General features: G+C 39.2%; 1 protein-coding gene across 1 annotated transcript; it reads left to right on the top strand.

Annotated features, from left to right (window-relative positions):
- The first annotated feature begins 6984 nt into the window (after window positions 1-6984).
- pmp22b (peripheral myelin protein 22b) lies at window positions 6985-19099 on the top strand. The gene is made up of 5 exons (XM_033984769.2): window positions 6985-7190; window positions 7792-7882; window positions 8090-8177; window positions 14573-14713; window positions 16911-19099. Exons 2-5 carry the CDS (start codon window positions 7805-7807, stop codon window positions 17069-17071), a joined length of 468 nt encoding a protein of 155 aa, XP_033840660.1. The 5' UTR covers window positions 6985-7190; window positions 7792-7804; the 3' UTR covers window positions 17072-19099.
- Window positions 19100-19383: the final 284 nt, after the last annotated feature.

The following is a 19383-nucleotide window of genomic DNA, read 5'->3' as shown; positions in this document are numbered from 1 at the left end:
CTTTTCATGAAAGACAATCTTATCACTGAGGACAGTTTGGTGTAAAGGTGTCCCTCAAGGCATCGGTGTGGGACCATTCGACTTTGATCAGTCGATACATTGAATGAGTGGATATCAGTAGGTTTTTGGGTTTTTTTCTTTGAAGTCCTCATTCTTTATAAGTCGCTCAAGTGTAAGCAATAATGTTTAATAAAAACAAATAATAAAAGGTAGAGTGTGTAACTTTCTGGGGTAGTATGTCATATGTTAATGAAAATTGAAAGTTAAAACCATACTTTGGAACATTCTCCATGGAGATACATACATTTTATGTCATACTGTGGGAGATTATAATCAAGGTAATAACATTTCCATGGAAACAAGCAGGAGGAGGCCTTAGCCAAATAAAAGTCAGGTCTGTGGAGATGCAAATCGGTTCAGACTGAGGACTTTTTTTTTTTCTGTAAAAAGTTACAGACTACGGCTTTGACTATTATAGTAAGGAAAAGTTTAATAATTTTCACCAGTCAAGTATGTACCACTTTAACTAGTTAGCTATTAAGTCTGAATCAATTCAATGCAAATGTATTTAAGAGACATTAAGAATGATGTTTAAATGTGCTATATAAAATATTCACAAAGCACATTTTCTTCAAATAAAGGAAAGTATCCAGCTTCTTCTACAGTTTGGGCATCAAATGTGCATAAAACCTATTACTATATTAAATTCCATACGAATCGGACATTAAAAACACTTGGGAGTCCATTTCCTGTACATCTTAAGCTAACAACATTACAAAGAAAATGTGGCACTTCCACTCACTGCGGTGCCATATTGTTAGGTGGACTCTCTCTCTGTGGCTCATATTACAGCCATTGAATGTTACAGCTAATTTAAGGGCCAGAGGACTGTGTAGCGCTCTGCTGTCATCGCTGCATTGGGTCTAATTAAAATGTGTTGATGGCAAAATAGTCAGAGGACAAACATAGAGAGCAGACACTATGGTCAGTCCAGGTTTTGAGCCTGGATCAGCATTGCAGAATACTATATCTACACTTCTAAAAATCTATGGGGTCATGTGCTGTTTGAAGACTTCAAACACCGCCAATTGATATCACAGCTGTAGATAAAGAAATATCCATGTAACATTTCAACATTTCAGGTGGAGGGTCCATCACCTGCTGTTATTGCTTTGCCTATAAAGTTTCAAAGTATGGCTTTAAACTTACATCTGTGGAGAGGGGACCCTGCTTACCTTAAGAATACATTTTTAAAGGTGTTTTTTTTTTTTTTTTTTTTTTTCAATAACACCTGCAATAGAACACATGGAAGATAGATTAGTTTAAACCAGACCTTTTCTGCAAAATCAACTTTTCAGAGCCTTTAATTATGTTATTGTTGTTTCTCTTTACCATTTATTCACCTGAAGTTGTTTTTGGAGTGATTTGTGCACGTTTGAGTAATCTTTAGTCGTTTAGTTTCAAGACATCATATTACCAATCAACCCCCATTGTCACCGACACAGCATACACCCACTTCTCCAGTTCTTTCCTCTGCTGTCCATTGGAGGTGCTGACTCTTTGTTGTGATCGTCAGCTCCCTTTGGGCACCATAGTTTTCTAATATGGAAATGTGCGGACTTGTTTCTTTTATTAAGTCATTTTAGATGAATATTGTGATTTAAAATGTGCAAATTATAACACAATGTGGAATGGGGGTTGTAGATCATAACTCTAACATAGCAGACACAAGCGTAATATTCCCTTCTTTAATCAGGCAGGGGCATTAACAGGGGCAACCACACCAGAAAAGTTACATAGGGCAACTTTAGGACAAACATTTAGCAGCCTAACTGTAGTAGTAATTAGTAGTAGTAGTAGTAATAGTAGTAGTAGTAGTAAATAGTAATTATGTAAAATTATCTTCATCTAAAAGATAGACACATCGCTTGAGGAATCCACATCTGCTTGAACACTTCTCTGTGGTGATATGTGGATGGAGTTACAGTAACTGAGAAAGTCCTAAGTCGAACATGTTAAGCCCATAACTCTGGTCCCATTACAGTGGCACGTATGTCTGAAGCTACAGGTATTTCATTATGTGCATTTGGGTATTATAATGTCAAATTATTCAAATATTAATTAATTTAATTTCTAACTTTTTTATATATATACAACATGAAACAAACAAACCAAACAAAGGAACAATATAGCGTACAGACTGGCCTAAAAGACATTGATACATGACAAACAAAGGTCCAGAAAGATTTGCGGTAGTTCAAGTCCAAAGTGGCTGTCCATTTGAGTCTATTTGACACTTAAGTCTGACTACTTCCAGTGGTTTCTTCCATTTGTCGACGAAAAAGCTGAGAATTTCCATTAATATCATGCCCAAGTTTGATCATAGTCAAGAGGTCAGACATCAGTGACTTCCACAGGGACATAGAGGGAGGATCATCACCCACTTTACCATAATACTCTTTCTACACATCATTAAGAGCGACTGGAAAATTTGCACGTTCTGTACCAGTGAAGGAGGAATATGTCCAAGTAAATACATCATTGGGTTTCCTGCCACCTGCTATGGCTTCACAAATTCAAGAAATACACATGCCCACTTCACACAATACAAAAAAGTAGCAAATACATTAGTACACAGGAACTTGTAAGTAATTCGCAAAATGAGTTCAATCTCTGCTATAAATTTCTTGTGTCTATAATTCACATTTTGCTCCAAGGCTGTCCGACTATCAGGGTGATGAAAACATGTGGCTGTTGTCATTGCAATTAAGAATTATTATTATTTATTTTTTTTAAGGGGAAAGGTCCTCACAATGAACAGACTCTATATTCACCACCTATCATGGGTTTCCGCTTCCCGTTACAAGCAACTGCAATGCAATTTTGAGGACATCCAATCCAAAAGATATTTGTTTTCAACTGATAATCGCTATAGCAACTGTCCTAATTTGTCGTCATTCCAAAACCCACAGATAAGCCAGATATTCCTGATTTCACAATAACGACAACCAGAGGCTGTGCGAAGATAGACAAAAGCTGTAGTATTAGTTACTCTCTCACCACAATAAAAAAAAGATCTCGTATATACTGTAGTTAGGTCTCCAGGCAATCCGGACAAATAAAATACACCCACTGTCCTTCGCAAATATTGACAGAAAAGGGAATGGCTGCTTTAAGGACCTCTTAAAATGTCGACTTTTGACAGTTGGCCAAAGTTCATAGTATTTTACAGGTTTTTGCGATGTTGAAACTCACCACTGTTGAATAGACTTATCTCTGAAAGGACAACTATATCAGGCAAAGTGGTACTTGGATGGAGAGCGGCACATACTTGGCACCCTGTTTGTTCAAGAGCACCCAAAGGCCCTGGTCTGAGAGGGATGAAGACGAGAGGGAAGTGTGAGTGAAGTGGTGAAGAATAGAGATGAGATGATGACAGGGGGTTATCTGGGGTCAAGTGACTGCTCTCTCACAACATACAGGGAATGTGTCTGTGTTTGATATATACACAGAAAAACATATGCCGTCTTATAGTTGGTATGTAGGGGACGCAGAACCGACTATCGCCTGATAACAAATACTGGGAAGGGCACATATAGTTTTAGTTCTCATGGTTACTTCCTTTTTGGGATTTTCTGGAGGTGAATGTAGACAAGAACTAGGAAAAAAGACATATCGGTCAACAAAATAAACTGTAATTATGCTGGAGTGACGTCAAAAGTTCTATATTACGCAAAATTGACTCTTGTGAGCTTTAATTCCTGTTATAATGTTGTTACCTCATCAAAAACAGACCTGGAGTTATGTTTTGTTTCATTCACACATGTTTCAGTAAGCATTTATAATCAGTCTGTCTACATCTTCAAAGCTCAAAATGCTCTGTTCCACCTTGTGATGTCGTGAAGTGGTAGTTTTCAAGTTAACAGCTATGGTTTTATTTTTTTGTTCAGTTGAGATTAGAAATTCCAGGGTTGAAATTATCCAAATGATTCTGGTGAAGGTGTATGGAGTTTGGAAACGCAGTGGAGCACTTCCTGTATTACCACATGATGACATCACAAGGTGGGATAGTGTTTTCCTCTAACCCTAACCCTAAATATGCAGGGTTTGGTGTTCAACATTTGGGAATGGAAAAAAAACACAACTCCAGGTCTGTTGTTGATGAGGAAACAACATAACATAGACCACAAAACAGTGTAATCTTGGCCTTTTAAATATTTGCAAATGCTACAGAAATGCTCACTTTTGGCATACTTATGTTGTGTGGGTTGAGAAATACTGCTTGGTAAGTGATCACATGTGACTGTCTAATGTGGATGATTATTCACCACAGATGAAAAAAATCTAAATGTATCACTTGACTACGCATCAGCATTTATATTAAAAAGGCTGAATAAGCTGTGTTTTGTTTTTCATAATGTTACTTCATCAATAAACATTAGTGGGTCCTAGTGATGCCTTGAGGTACTCCCAAAATACACACATACACACTCCCTTTCTCTCTCTTACTATATTTCTCTATCTCTTTCCCACTCCCTTTCATCTCTTTTCATGTCCCTCCCTTTTTCTCTCTCCCTCTTTCTTGCTCTCTCCATTTCTGCACTTCTGTCTCTTACTCTCTCTCTTTGTCTATTCTTAATCCTGTCTCTATCTACCTGCCTCTCATTTTCACTCACCTTTTTTTTTTTTTTAAACTTTACTTCATCAATAAACATTATGGGGCCCTTGCGATGCCTTGAGGTACTCCCAAAATACACAAATACAAAATACAAAAAATACAAATACAAAAAAACTGAAGGTCGTAAGTTAGTGTATTTAGTTTATTTGTTGTGACAAGGAAGGGCTTCTGGTGAAGAAAAAAAACAAAAAAAAACAACTAAAATTGGCTTTGATTTCATAGAACTGAATTACACTGAATTTCGTGTTTCATTTCACATTTTTTGGTCATCACCCAAGCTATTTTTGGCTGAGTAATCTTTCAACTCAAGCACGCTGCCACACCACAGTTTTTTGGAAAAGGGCGATAAAATGTTTTCACTTCTCTTTTTCCTCCCTGAACAGGAATCCCATTGACACGGCCCCCACAGGTCACAGTTGTATATTTAACATTTAATAACACGGGCTCGCTCAGGTCCAGGGCGGGACGTCCTTTTACTAACACTGGAAGTGAGTTATGTCAAACAGAGGAGAGCCCCTGACGTTTCTCGTTTTTCTCAGCCTCCCTTCCTCTTTCTCCCTCACCCTCCCTCTCTCTTTTTCTCTACTCTCTTCCTTCACCTTTCCCTTTCTCTCTTTCTCCCTGTCTCTCTTTCTCACTCATACAACCCCATCTCTTTCCACTCTCTCACCATCTTCTCTGTCTTTCTTCCCTCTTACCCTCTCTCTTTCTCTCCTTCTCTGGGCTAATGGCATGCACTCTATCCCCCCTCCCCTCTCAGGGCTTGCCTCGATCGCTCTTATTATATTTGTCTCTCATTTCCCACCCACTTTCATCTATCTTTCTCCCTCCCTCTCTCTATTTCCCTTTATATCTCTTCCTCACCCCACTCTCCCTCTTTCTCTATTCTTACCCCTGTCTCTTGCTCCCTGCTTCTTCTTCCCACCCACCTCTCTCACTCTCTCCTTGTCTTTCAGTATTTCTTACCTCCCTTCTCACTCTCTCCCTACGCCCGCTTCTTTACTTTACTCTTCCTCTTTCGGTCCTCCCCCCGTCATTTTCTCACTCTCTCTCTCTTCTTCTTCTCATTCACCTCTCGCTCGCTCTTGTACACTCTCTCTTTACTTCCCACTACTCTCTTTGCCCCTCTCTCTCTCTGTCTTTCTCTCTATCTCTAGTTCTCCCTCACACGCTTTTTCTTTCTTTCTTTCTCTCTCCCTATCTCCAGATTTTACTCACTCTTTTTTCTTCCATGTCTCTTTCTAGCTCTCTCCCTCTCTCTCTTTTTCCCCCCTCTCTCTGACACACTCCTCCTCTCTCTCTTCCCCCCCTCTCTCTGACACACCCCTCCTCCCTCTCTTCCCCCCCTCCCCCTCTCCCTCTCTCTTTCACACATGGGCTGCTGGTCAGTCATGTGGGCTGAGGTCAGAATTGGTCCAGGGAGAGCCCGGCTTCATCACTCTGTTTGTGTTTCTTATCGCCAAGACAACAAAGGCCCGCTTTAACATGGAACATCACACTGGCAAACTCACCACTTTCTGTAAGAATACAAATATGTTTCTCAGGGTTAAAGCGCAGGAAGTGAAGCAAACTATGATAACAATTTATGAGTTGTCATGACAACAAGATAAGGTCTTTTTATAGCTCCTCATGTTCATAGGATCATCATACAAATGAGCTAACCTGGACGTAAAGGTGCGATATGTAACTTTTCTGATGGAGGGTCAGCAACATTTGTGTTTCAGTGGAAATATTTCATTGTATGGAATGTTCCACACTATGGCATTAACCTGATCTATCAAGCATTTGTTGAATTACAGGTGGTTTATTGTAAAAAAAATAAATAAAAATAATAATAATAATAATAATACATAAAATAATAAATAAATAAATACATAAAAACAAATAAATAAACAAATAAATAAATACATAAAAAAATTAAATTGAATAGTAATAACAAAAAGCATTCTATCTGTGAGCAGGGTCGCCTCTCCACAGATCTGACCTGTAACTTGGCCTGGTGATATTACCTGCTTGTCTCCATGGGGATAGATAGGTTTCATGGCATACTAAACATTTAAGGCATGGCAATAACATCTCCATGGAGACAAGCAGATGACGAAGCATCCACTAAAAAGCAAAACAAAATTATTAAAAAAAAAAAAAAAAAAAAAAAAAAAAAAAAAAGTTAATTTGTCTAAAAATCCTCTTGTCTCTTTACTAACTAAATTAATACTATGTCTAGCCATCAAATAAAACAAGTCGGTAACTATGGAAACCACGCGCTTTTACGCACGGAGCGTCTATATTGGGAACTGTGACTGAGGGTCAGTGCGTGACGTAGCGACGCACACGGGGCGTCGTTCTCCCAAAATGAGACCGTTTATAACAGCACGTCAGCCTCTGGCATCAATCTCTGCTCTGAGTCCGGCTCTGCGCTCCGTGCACTGGGGATACACCGCTGCTACTGGACTTTAGGGACGCTTTAAACGCTTTTACTTGCTTTTGTGGGAATTACAGCTGCGAGCAACAAGTAAGTGGACTTTACTCCATCATCCTCTTCGTCAATAGGATAAGGCGCACGAGAGAAGCAGGAAAAGCGTTTATATACGGAAGAGAAATACTACTTTTACTACAACGCTGAACTTATAGTTGGTTTTAGGTATAGTGTAATTACGCAGTGTTGTATTAATGTTGAGTGTGTCAGACTTTAAAACCTAAGTAGAAACACTCTAATATTTTTACTGACGGAAAAATGCGTTCTTGTTTTCGAGTGACGCAAGTGTGGCGCGCACTTATAATTGGATCGCACCAAAGTTTTCCAGTTATGTCATTGAAAAACACAACCTGCAAAAAAGCGCAAACGACTCGTGGCTTAAATTCATACTTTACGGTTAAAACTATGTCAAAAATCCCAAAGACTAAAATAGGCAGAGGTCCATAGCGTACATACTCTGCTGTAGCCTATTTGACGCACGTCCAGATGAGGTATCCCGAGCTGCTTTTCATCCTGTTCTATGTGACACACCCATGTCCCACCAGCAGCCCAAATACGCACTCACAATATCACAGCCACCATAACAGAGGCAGACAGAACCAGCCTGACTTCACTGTTCCTCTTCGCTTGTGTCCAGACGCTGCGTAAAGATGCTGCTGCTACTACTGGGAATCATCTTCCTGCACGTCGCTGCCCTTGTGCTACTGTTTGTGTCAACGATTGTCAGCGTAAGTCACGTACAGCTTAGTCATTTATAATAACAATAGTTGATAAATGCATACATATCTGATAAATGCATAACTTTACAATCTTCACCTATATCTTATGTGTTTCAATTCACTTTTGGAGTTGGTGCAAGGCCAATCTTCATTAACATTGTGCATTAAAGCCCTACTAATAGTGTTTTTGTTTCATTTTTAAATTGAATTGTTTAGGCATGGACAAGTGGGCAGTATGGCACTTCAGACTTGTGGCAAAATTGCACTTCCAATGGCGAATTGTGTAACCCTGCTTCAACTGGTGGTAAGTCAAAAACACATCCCTGCCTCTAAATATCTGTAAATATCTACTTTATGAATTTGGAATTACGTCTGCGGTGCTGTGCTCTGGGATTTGTAGTCTTTGCGACACTTGTAGTCCATGGTACTACTGAAATAGTTTAGCTAAATGTTAGATGAAAGTGGATACTGTTTTTAAAATGCAAAACTGCTAGTAATGTGGGTGTGTCTCGTCTCCTCTGGGAGTGTGGTGCCATCTAGGGCAGAGAATGTGGTACTGCCCGAGCTGATAGGCTGTGGCTGTATAAATAGTCATGGTGCTATGTCCATATTGAGGGCCAGTGTGTTGTAGAGGGGGGATTTGGGGTGGGGCTGTTGCTACTGCTACTGCTGCCGCCGCCGCTGCTGCTGCTTCTGGTGTGGAAACTGGAGTATTTAAAGTTGTGCATCTATGTGGTAGGACCTTGGGCCACCTCGTGTAGGGCATAGTACAGGGTCACGCCCAGTGTCAGAGAATAGTGCTCAGGGATCATTAGGACAGTTTAAGGCAGCAGCTGCACGTGTATTTTAAACCAGAGCTGTCAGAATTGGAAATACTGAAATGTTACACTATGCTATAGAGGTTTAGTGAAATCAAACAAACGCACCCTCTTGTGTATTTAAATTGCATTACTCGAGCTGAAATGAGAGTACTCAAAGGACTTAGCACAAGTATAAATATATTGTGATTATTCAAACCTGTGTGCAGCGAATACTCAGTACTTATTTACTTCCTACAGTCACAACAAGTGCAAGTACCACCATAATTCTTCCTAGTGTCTATTGTACTAAAAGAAAACATTGGTTACATTTTTAATTACAATTATTAATATATAGTCAAACCAAAAAGTTAAATCTGTTTTGCTTTTACTATGGATCAGACCTGGACGACTGAGCAATTACACAGACAAATACTAATACACCACAAACTTTACCCCTGTGTCTATAAGTCTACAAATTATACCCGTCCCAAGCCAAGATAAACGCCAAACATCTGCCTGATATAGACTGTATGGAATATTTGCAGAAAGGAAAAATATCCAAGTTTAGCTGATGCTTAAAACTCCAGGAACGTGCAATTTTAAACTATAGCATTTTTATAGCGTAGCCCCAAAACTGCTTAGAGTGTCCAGTGTGGCGAGGGTGATGTCACTGGTGGAGAATGAGCCGGGCTGTGTGTGTTTTTACAGTGTAGCTCCCAGCGCAGTGGCAGGTCCTGGGGCAGCCGTAGCCTCTGCACTTGTTTGACCAGCTTTCAGTAATGAAACAGACTATGTTTATTTAAGTAAAGTGTCCCTACTCTCTGTGCTCTGTGGGGATGGTACAGAGCAGCAGGTTGGATTTGGTTATGCTATGAGCTAGATTCTAGTCATAGATGTTGAGAATATTAGAAATGTTTTTTGTTTTTTTTTTTAATATATTGCTGTGCTACTCAGGAAGTTCGTATTTTCATTTTGCAGCTTACATGCATGCCCACATCCCCTGGTAAAGGGGTAAACAACAGTTGAAAATAAGCGAGAACCGGTCAGAACTGGTTGACACATTGATGAACCGATGCATGTCAGGTTGTGGTTTCCCCTGCATGGGTCGACCTGAGATAGAATAAAAATTTGGTACAGAAGATGTGAAGGAAAGAAAAGGATTTGGACTCCAAGGAGCAAGTGCAGTGCTATTTTCACTCTGGAGAACGACTTTGCAAACTGCTCTGACTCCTCAACTTAAATAAATAGCCTAAAGATGTTTTTTATTGTACTAATTTAAGGGTTTCACCTCAGGTACGAAAAGAATTGGGAAGAGAATCAAATTGGGAATCATTAAATAGGTCTCCATTGGATCTGTGACATTAAAGCTACAGAGAGTCACAGAGACATTTTTTATATTTTACTTCTACATACTTGTTTTGGTTTGGTTTTATAGCTGCATAGGTGTTTTCTGCTGGTGTTTTCATGCATATAGAATTACTTCACCTGAAATGTTCCGCAATATAGCATTAAGCTCAACTATCATCCATTCAATCGCATGTTTTTATCGCTAAAAAACTGCCTTGTCCCTGCGTGTCCACGTTGAGATAAAGGAGTTTAAGGTCATTCTGTGGGACATTCCAGGCAAAGCAATAAGATCTCCATAGCGACAAGCAGATGGTGGACGATCTACCACAGAATTTAGTGCAGCTTTAAATATAAAAGTTCCGCATTCACTGTTTCTCCGTAGCTGGCTGTAAAAATGTCTGGATGTTTAAATATATAATTGGAGAGAAGACTTTTACTTCCCAGTTTTGTTGAAGTATCGTGTTATGTCGACTACTTAGAAGTTGTGAACGAGTTGGTGAAAATGTAGTATAGACACATACACGAACCAGGAATCCATTTGTTATTTATGATTTATGAATGACTTTCAGTTTCTCTATCAGTATTTTATGGTCCTAACGTGCTGTGGTGTTGATTTAGCATTACTTAAAGCCTGATGCTGTGATCTTGGCGTTCCCATGCACTCATGCTACAGAGTTGTTCTAAGTATACACAGTTGTGACCCTTAATTAAAAATTCTCAACTAGCATAGTCACTGCAGTCCTGAGTCACATGAGGTCACAAGCCTGTGAAGTCAATCTGTGCCAGGAAAAGATTAATTTGAACCATTTGGACAAACATGCATTCATATTTTAGGATTACTAATCGGAAAGTTTGTGTAACCCAAAATTTGATGTCATGTGTTTTTATGTTGAATCATAGACTTTATTTTTAAGAGCATTTGGTTTTGATTTCCCCTTTTACCATCGCCTTGGACAAAAAATATAATAGGCTTAGGAGTGTAGTAAATTATCAGACTCCAGAGTTGAATTTAAACATCCTCTTAACCAGGAAATGACATCACCAAATCTACTCCATTGTACATACATGCTCATTATGACCTGCACTCATGACGACGTGGATTTCCGTGTTTATATCCATGGATTTCAGCTTCCTGTTAAAAGGTGCCATTTTGAAGACCATTGACCATTCAAAAGATTTAAAGGGCCCATATTACCCCATTTTCTGATCTATTTTATAATGTTTCCTCATCACAAACAGACCTGGAGTTGTGTTTTGTTTCATTCACACGTTTAACACACAAATCTTGCATATTTAAGCCGTGTCTGTTCCACCATGTGATGTCATCATGTGGTCATACAGGAAGTGCTCCACTGTGTTTTTAAACTCCATACACCTTTACTAGAATCATTTGGAAGATTTTAGCCAAAGGAACAAAGGGTAAAACGTATCTGTTAACTTGAAAACTACCACTTCATGACATCACAAGGTGGAACAGAGCATTTTGAGCTTTGAAGATGTAGAGTGCCAGGGGTGTCAAACTCAATTTCACTGGGGGCCACATCAGCAAAATGGTTTCCCTAAAATTTGCATAGATGTAAAAAATATGGCTGTGTAACTGCGTATCTCCTGATAAACTGACATTTTAAGACAGTCATACATTTTAATTTACCTAGTCATGGGCCACATAAAATGACGTGGCGGACCACATTTGGCCCCCGGGCCTTGAGTTTGACACATGTGATTTAGACAGACCAATAATGCAGGATTACTGAAACATGCGTAAATCAAACAAAACACAACTCCAGGTATGTTTTTGATGAAGTAACTACATTCTAACACTGCTTGAAGCTCACAAGAGTCCATTTTGTGTAATATAGGACCTGTAATATTCTGTTTTGAAATATTAATCGCTATGGCAATGCTCCTAACTTTTCATCAATCTAAAAACCATGAATAGAGCGCGGCGTCGTATCTCCCCTGTCGCTAGGTAGCACCACAATGATACATTATGTCATCGGTGTAAACTATTGGGCACTTGTCATATTTTTCAGCTTTATTTTGAACCTGGGGCCAGGAAATACCTCATGCCAGTGTTTTCCTACTATGACAGCAACAGGAGAGGAAGGAAGACGGACAAGATGTGTTTATCACAAGCCAGCGACGATTTGCGTTTATGCCGGATGGAACATTTTGGTCATCAGTCAAAGCGTTATCAAGAGCTATTACATAACACGGGCTTATTATAAGTAGTGGAATCTAATTGTTTGTCAGATGTGATATTGTGCTGGAGAAGACATGCAAAACAAGTCCGTCTATCCACTGCTGCATGCAATCGAAGAACGTCTCATGTTTCCAATCTGAAGTAAAGGTCATCTTGAGGTAATATGATCTGGCTGTTCAAAATCTAGAAGGGCTTTGTAAATAGTGCAGTTTTGAAGATTGTGCGGCAGAGTGGTTAACGCTCACTGGGGTTGAAGTTGGACTGGTCACCACAGCGTTCACTGACAAACATGAAATCACTGCAGGATGTTTAGATTGTGGGTTGAGGTTAGTTGCGTGATCGGCAATGAGTTTGATTGGAGTTCATAAGCCACGTTCTGTTCTAATCGCAACGTCATGAGAGAAATTTCCGGTATCGTCCATTGGTTGAATGTCTCACCCCAGCTCTTCACCCCTGTTTTGCACTGCGTACTACTGCACAGTGAACCCCACCTAATGTCTATATAGCACATTTTTGGATGGTAGAGAGAACGATTACTCTGAGAAATCATATAAGCACAAGGATTTCATTCTTAGCCTCCTTGCTAAGGTACAAGGCGAGGCAGTTCAGAGTGTGCAGTGTGCATTAGCGTCCACAGTTGCTCGGATATGCACTTGCTACCCGTGAAGCTTTAGATCAATAAGAAAATGCATGTGAATGAATTTAGTGCTATGCCAAATGTGAAATAAGTTTATAAGGACACTTAAGGAAAATATATGATAAATTATGCAGTGTGTAAGTCATGCATTTAAGTGGATCAATAGTCAGGCATTTAAAGGTTAATAAAAACAGACATTCTATCCTGACGGGGTCTAAAGGTACACTATGTAACTTTTCTGATGAAGGGTCCACAAACTGCTTTTGTCCTTGAAGATGCTTTCCCTTCAGTGTATCACAGTATGGCATTAAATCTCCACAGAGACAAGCAGATGGTGCTACAAAGCTACATTACAGGTCAGACCTAATGAGACACGAGCCTGGCTATACTAAGAATACGTGTTTTTAAAGTGTTTTCGAGTATTAAGACCCCTAGTGAAAAGAATGTCAGATAGATTAATTTAATATAATACGATCAAACATTCCAGGCAATGCAGTAACCCCTCCATGGAGATAAGAAAAGAGGATTGGACAGTGAATCCAAAGCATAAATGGCTGCTAGCATCCAAGACGAAATACAGATATAGTCATTTGAGGAGGGTATGGACAGAGCTCTTATGAAATTTGAGAGGCCTGGAAGGCAGTGTGCATAACCCCTACACAAGAAATAGCCCCTGCTTAGAAATCTTAGGATTCCTGGCATGGTGTTGCAAATGAAGGCCTAGACACGTCCAACACCATAACAACAACTCAACAATATAAAGATAGACACAGGAGGTGGATAAATAGTTAAATGCATAGCTCCTAGTCGATACAGGTGTCTAATGGGTTAATGGCCAGGGCCTTGGAAAGACTAGCAGTAACAATCAATACAGAGCGTTTCAGTCATGGGGCCTGCTGTAAAGGGGTGCACAGGGCTTTTAGCAACAAGATATCCACATGTTATGGATCCATTATACGTTCCCAGAAGAAAGCATGTCTGGAGCCTTGTTTTATTTTTTCCTACTGAGAGATTCCTATTTTTTCCCCTCACTCATTCACACATTTAATTCATATTGTTTGAACATATTTACGGTAAATGTGTATATAATTAAAATGGAATAATACATGAATGTTTTATATAATGTGGTAGACCTCAAGGCCTTGCTCTGGGGGGCTTGATGTTTACTTTGTCTGAAACAATGTTTTTTTTTCAACACTCCCTCTCTCTCTTTCTCTCTTTGTACATATTTATGCTAAAAGTATAGAATTACAACTAAATTAATCAAACTGAATGTTCTTATATAGAATATGATGAATTTGGTGCACCTCAAGCCATTGCAATGAGGATGTTTGATGTTTACTCTAATGTTTGAAGATTTTTTAATCCTATGCAGAGATTATTATTCTTATTTTTTCTTCTCTTACAGTTTACATTAATTTCAAACTATGTGCAAAAAGTACTGTATATAATTATATTTAAATGAATAGATTAATTTGGGGCACCTCAAGGCATTGCAATAGGACCTTTGATGTTCACTCAAATTAATGGTCAGCAACTCCATACAGTACAAATGATTACCCACATATTACTACGCTCATCAACCTTGCTAGCCTTCCTTTTTAGCCCACATCCTTATGTTTACATCTCACAGCTCGGTTTAGTGTTACAGCTAATGCTAATTGTATATCATTATTGGTATTGATTGCTGTCTTGTTTGCGTCCTTGTGCAGAGTGGATCCAGTCGGTGCAGGCCCTCATGATCCTCTCCATCATCTTCAGCTGCTTGGCCCTCTTCCTCTTCTTCTGCCAGCTCTTCACTCTGCAGAAGGGAGGTCGCTTCTTCCTCACCGGAGCCTTCCAGATCCTAGCCAGTAAGTCCATTCAATATGCATTATGTCAGGCCGCAAATGGTATTGTCAGATTTAATGAGGCTTAAATGAGAACAAAAGAAATGCTTAGAGATGCAAATAGAATTGGGAGCAGTGAATATATTTCTTTACTGCCCTCTTGTGGCTGGCTTTGGCATTATGTGGACTTAAACAGATTTCCACAGTCGTATGTTATTACATTTTGTTGATATTTTTAGATTAGTTAAACAATGCTATGGTGTTGTGTTGAAAAGGGATCATTTACATTGTAAGACTGTGCAGATTGTACAGATAGAGGAGATGGAATTTGATTTATCTTATATTGGGAGAAATTCTACTGCTTGTACTTGTTAAGGGAGACCATAATGCATATTTAAGTTGAAGTAGTAAAAAAAAGTACAAAAAGTTTACAAAGAACAATACTTCTACTACAAAAGAAGCAAAAATATAAAGAATTCTGTAAAAAATCTAACTGTTGAAGCATCTCAATTTCAAAACCAATGTGCAGATGATTACCTCTGAAAACTTTTCTACCTTAAAAAACGATCGATCGAAATGTAATGGGGCAAAAACTAACATGCACATTTACACAGCTGCACTAGAAGATGATGAAAGGTGACAGTTATAATGAAAGAACGTTATGCTCAGAGACAGTGAATAAAAATCGCTTTCAAATGCCACTCCCAAAACATGGCCTCCCAAGTGAAGCCCACAGCGGATCCTCTGTGGCAGACAATTAAATTAGAGTCTGAGCCAGTTACTAATGCTTAGAGCTGCGTTTGTGTACTCCACACTCTGCCCTTTGCCAGTCCATTGTGTGGGGTTGGCAGCCCTCCTCCACCTCCCAGGTTCGGCTGCTGCATTGTGCCAGCGCGTTGCCTGGTACACTGATGCCCACTCAGCCAAATACTGGGCCCACAGCCAAGAGCGGAGTCGAAATGTCAGATGTCTCACTGAGTAGGGGCTGGAAAGATAATGCCCTGTCACAGACTAGGAGGTGGGCAGAGTCGCTCACATAGGGCATTGAATAGAAAGTTTGCTTGGGTATAGAAGTGGGCAGTAAAAATGTTTTCATAAATACTTTACTTACACCTGTTTTTAAGTAACCTCATTGTCAAATTTACTTGTGCAATGTGGAAATTATTGGCAACAAAATGGAATAAACCAGAAAGAATTTGTAACCGCAGTCCATCCCCAGAGGTGTGATCATGCATCAATGAGACAATCTCATGTTGCTTTATCAAGTAGATAGAGACGAGGTCCATGTAATGAAAGGAGAAAATATCTATGGCGGTTGGAGAAGAGGAGAAGATAAGGAGACTGAGTTTAGCATTTATCTAGAAAAGGTGGAGAGATCAAACAAATTGACTTAAAATGCAATTGGGTGAAAAGATAGTTGCATGCTTTTATCCAGGAAAACACAGCGAGATCCAAGCACACTATGAATTAGAATACACATTTTTTGGGATGGTAGGACCTTTTAATGGCAAGAACAGCGGAATTTGTGGGTCTCAGGAGGGACTGTTAGCATGTGTGCGCTAGTCCATATATTGTTATCTGTCCTCAAAGCTACTAGAGATGCACCAGTACAGCTTTATTATCCCAAATATCTGTATCAAAACTTAATCGTTTAATGAACTCTGCATCAAAAACACTGAGGTCTTCAGCATCAAGAGTCCAGTAAATTTAAAAACTTTAAAGGAAACCTGTGTAAGCTTTCTGAGAAGGATCTGAAACCGTTTTTATGTGAATATGTTGTTGTTTTTTTTAGTCTGGAATTTTCCGCAAACTTTGTTTTATATCATGCTATTCAGTTGGTGTACCTCAAGGCAGTGCAATAGGACCCTTGATGTGTATTCAAATTAATGAATGATCAGCAACTCCATACCATACAAACCATTACCCAAATATTACTCTCATCAGTCTATTTAGTCTTGCTAGTCTTCCTCTTTAGTCCTACATCTCACAGACTGGTTTAGGGACTTTAAATGTATTACAGGGGCTCTAGTTAAGGTTTCTGGTGGAGGATCTGAAACCTTCTTTTCTCTGTTGTTATGTTGTGGCTGCTGTTGTTGTTTTTTAGCCTGGATTGTTCCGCAAAATAACACACAACAGAAATCTCCATGTAGACAAGGATGTGATTTACAATTAATAATACTACAATACAAAATTTCTCATGGTTTTTCTTTTGTCTTTTCAGGTCTGTTTGTGATGAGCGGCGCCATCATCTACACTGTGATGAGTCCGGACTGGGTGCCGTCTACAGACTCCTTTGGATACGCCTACATCCTCGCCTGGGTGGCCTTCCCATTGGCTCTGATCAGCGGTATCATCTATGTCATCTTAAGGAAGCGAGAATGAGTCTGCAGAGTTTGAAAACAACCCAAACCCAACACGCCATGTGACCTCGCGCTCTCGTTCAGGCTCTCACGCCATTGGCTGGTTGAACGGTGACATCACAGACAGGGGTATATCAGATTTACCATGGAAACCATCTCCAAAACCCAACGATGAAGGATGTAAATAGTATCTATGGTTTAAGACCTATTTATAACACTTTTTACATATATGTACATAGTTTGTGTTGCTCTGATACTGATGTATGAGCTTTGTTTTAGTGGATTAAGTGCCTCAGTGTTTGTCTGTAACAACGAAGTAATTTTAAGCTTTTTTTTTTCTTTTTCTTGCCAAATTTCATTACTGAACTCATTAACCAAAATGCATGATGAGAACTACTTGTTTCTAATTGATTTCGAGGGCTTGCCAAGTTTTTTTTTTTTTTTCTACCTTCAACAAAATGGTGCTATGTATTTATCATTCCTATCACTACAACAATTACCGCCACGTTGCCCTTAATTTAAAATCAGACACAAGTGCAATTGTTTATTTAGTGCTTTGGGAATATGACTTAATACTTTTAATTGCAATACTGTACAAACTTATGTAGTAGCCATTAATGTCAGTATTATAGAAAATTTTGGAATAGATTTGAAAACATGAACTGTAATCATTTTGATTTGGGCTAACTGTACTAGGCTATACCAAAATTAACATTAGGGGGCATTCTAGTTGAAGCCATACCAGAATATAGAGATGTTTATGAAGTATTTACTATTTAAAGGGCACAGAACTGCAGGAATCAAGCAACTATTTGTTTAACATACTTGAAGTTTGACGTGATGCAGTCTCTGGCCCATGTGTTTCTGCTACTGTAAAATTCACTGTTTATGTCGCCGTAGTAACAGATGTTGATGTCAATGGAGCATAAACTCTCACTCAATAAAACTATGATCACTATTTCTCAGCTTCACCAATGTGTTTGCAACTGCTGTAAATGGACTGAGTTGAGCACTAACAGCTAATGCAGTGAGACTTGGGAGTGCCTTGTTCTGAGTGGGAATTTGCAATATTTGCCTGGAGAAAATAAGAAAACAGCAAAATAGTGAATTAAATATTGTAAAAAGTCCGATATTGTTTATATTAATGTTGTTTCTTTTATTTTTGAGACCTGCTAATAATGTTACAAATGTTTCAAAATAAAACTAGTAAATTTAAAGGTACGCTAACCTTTCTGGTAGGGAGGTCCGCTACCTGCTTGTCTGTTGTCTTGCTTGGAATGTTCCACAGTATTGCATTAAACTGATGCTTTCATTCAATTACAGGTGTTTTTACTGCTCAAATTGCCTCTTCGCAGATTTAACCTGCAACCTCCTGGTGGCGTCACTGGCTTGTTTCCATGGAGATCAATACAAAAATAATGTTATACTGTGGACCATTCAGGGAAAGACGGGTTCAACCAGAAAAAGTTACGTCGTGCATCTTTAACATTGCTTTATACCTCCAATCCGCATGTTTTATTTGACCAAAGACTTCATTGATGTGGTCTTGTGTGATTCTAAATAGAGATTTTTTTTTTTGCTAATGCTTTGGCACCAGTGTAAATCCCAGTGCCACACCTGAATGACAGTCCTGCATTCACGTGTCAGCTTTGATAGATGAAAGTACAGCTAGAAATGTTTTTACAAATGCCAAAAGCGGCTAGGGTTACCATCTCCCTATAGCCTTTCGCGTGGGGCATCAGCTCGAGCTATGCAAAACACGCGGCTTCTATTTCAAACTGAACAGTGACGCGAACAGCATTGAAATAAACACTTGAGATTCTCATTGCAAGTCTATGGAATGTTGTCCAGAGCTTTATTTTGTAGTAGATGTGCAGGCATGATACTAAATGGGTTCAGTTAGAAGAGATACACCGTTACCTCTAATGAAAACTGCCCACTTGTTAATATCAAGATCCATCTGCAGTTTGTGTTGTGTTTACATGTACCAAATGCTCTCAATAATACAATGCTACTTGAGTTTAACCATTAAAGGATGTTTCTTACCACCTCCGGGAATGAATGCTATTTTATTTGTTTATTTATTTGAGTTTAAAGTGGGGCTAAATAGCTAAACTCCGCCCATAGATACATTGTAAATAGAGCTGATAAAATAAGCGGTACCTGGAGGACTAAAGAAGAAAGTGAGAGAGGAGGAGGGGCGGGGTCTAGAGGGATAAGGAACAGTGTGATTGGTCTAACGGGTATCCACACTTCAAACTTTGCTCGGGTGTTTGTAATGAGAAACAGCTTTCTGTAATCAGGGCAGTTTTGTGTGATGTCACCAACTACTGA

Source organism: Periophthalmus magnuspinnatus, chromosome 19 (assembly GCF_009829125.3).
Source record: "Periophthalmus magnuspinnatus isolate fPerMag1 chromosome 19, fPerMag1.2.pri, whole genome shotgun sequence".
In the NCBI taxonomy this organism is placed as follows: Eukaryota; Metazoa; Chordata; class Actinopteri; order Gobiiformes; family Gobiidae; genus Periophthalmus; species Periophthalmus magnuspinnatus.
The sequence above is the reverse complement of the archived record's forward strand: the minus strand, read 5'-3'. Positions and strand labels throughout refer to the sequence as shown.

What these genes read in the sequence shown, in the direction of transcription:
- pmp22b (XM_033984769.2), top strand. Translation starts at nt 7,805, where the DNA reads ATGCTGCTGCTACTACTGGGAATCATCTTCCTGCACGTCGCTGCCCTT. An exon ending in TAACCCTGCTTCAACTGGTG is followed by an intron (nt 8,178 to 14,572) that starts GTAAGTCAAAAA and finishes GTCCTTGTGCAG; the next exon opens with AGTGGATCCAGTCGGTGCAG. An exon ending in AGCCTTCCAGATCCTAGCCA is followed by an intron (nt 14,714 to 16,910) that starts GTAAGTCCATTC and finishes TTGTCTTTTCAG; the next exon opens with GTCTGTTTGTGATGAGCGGC.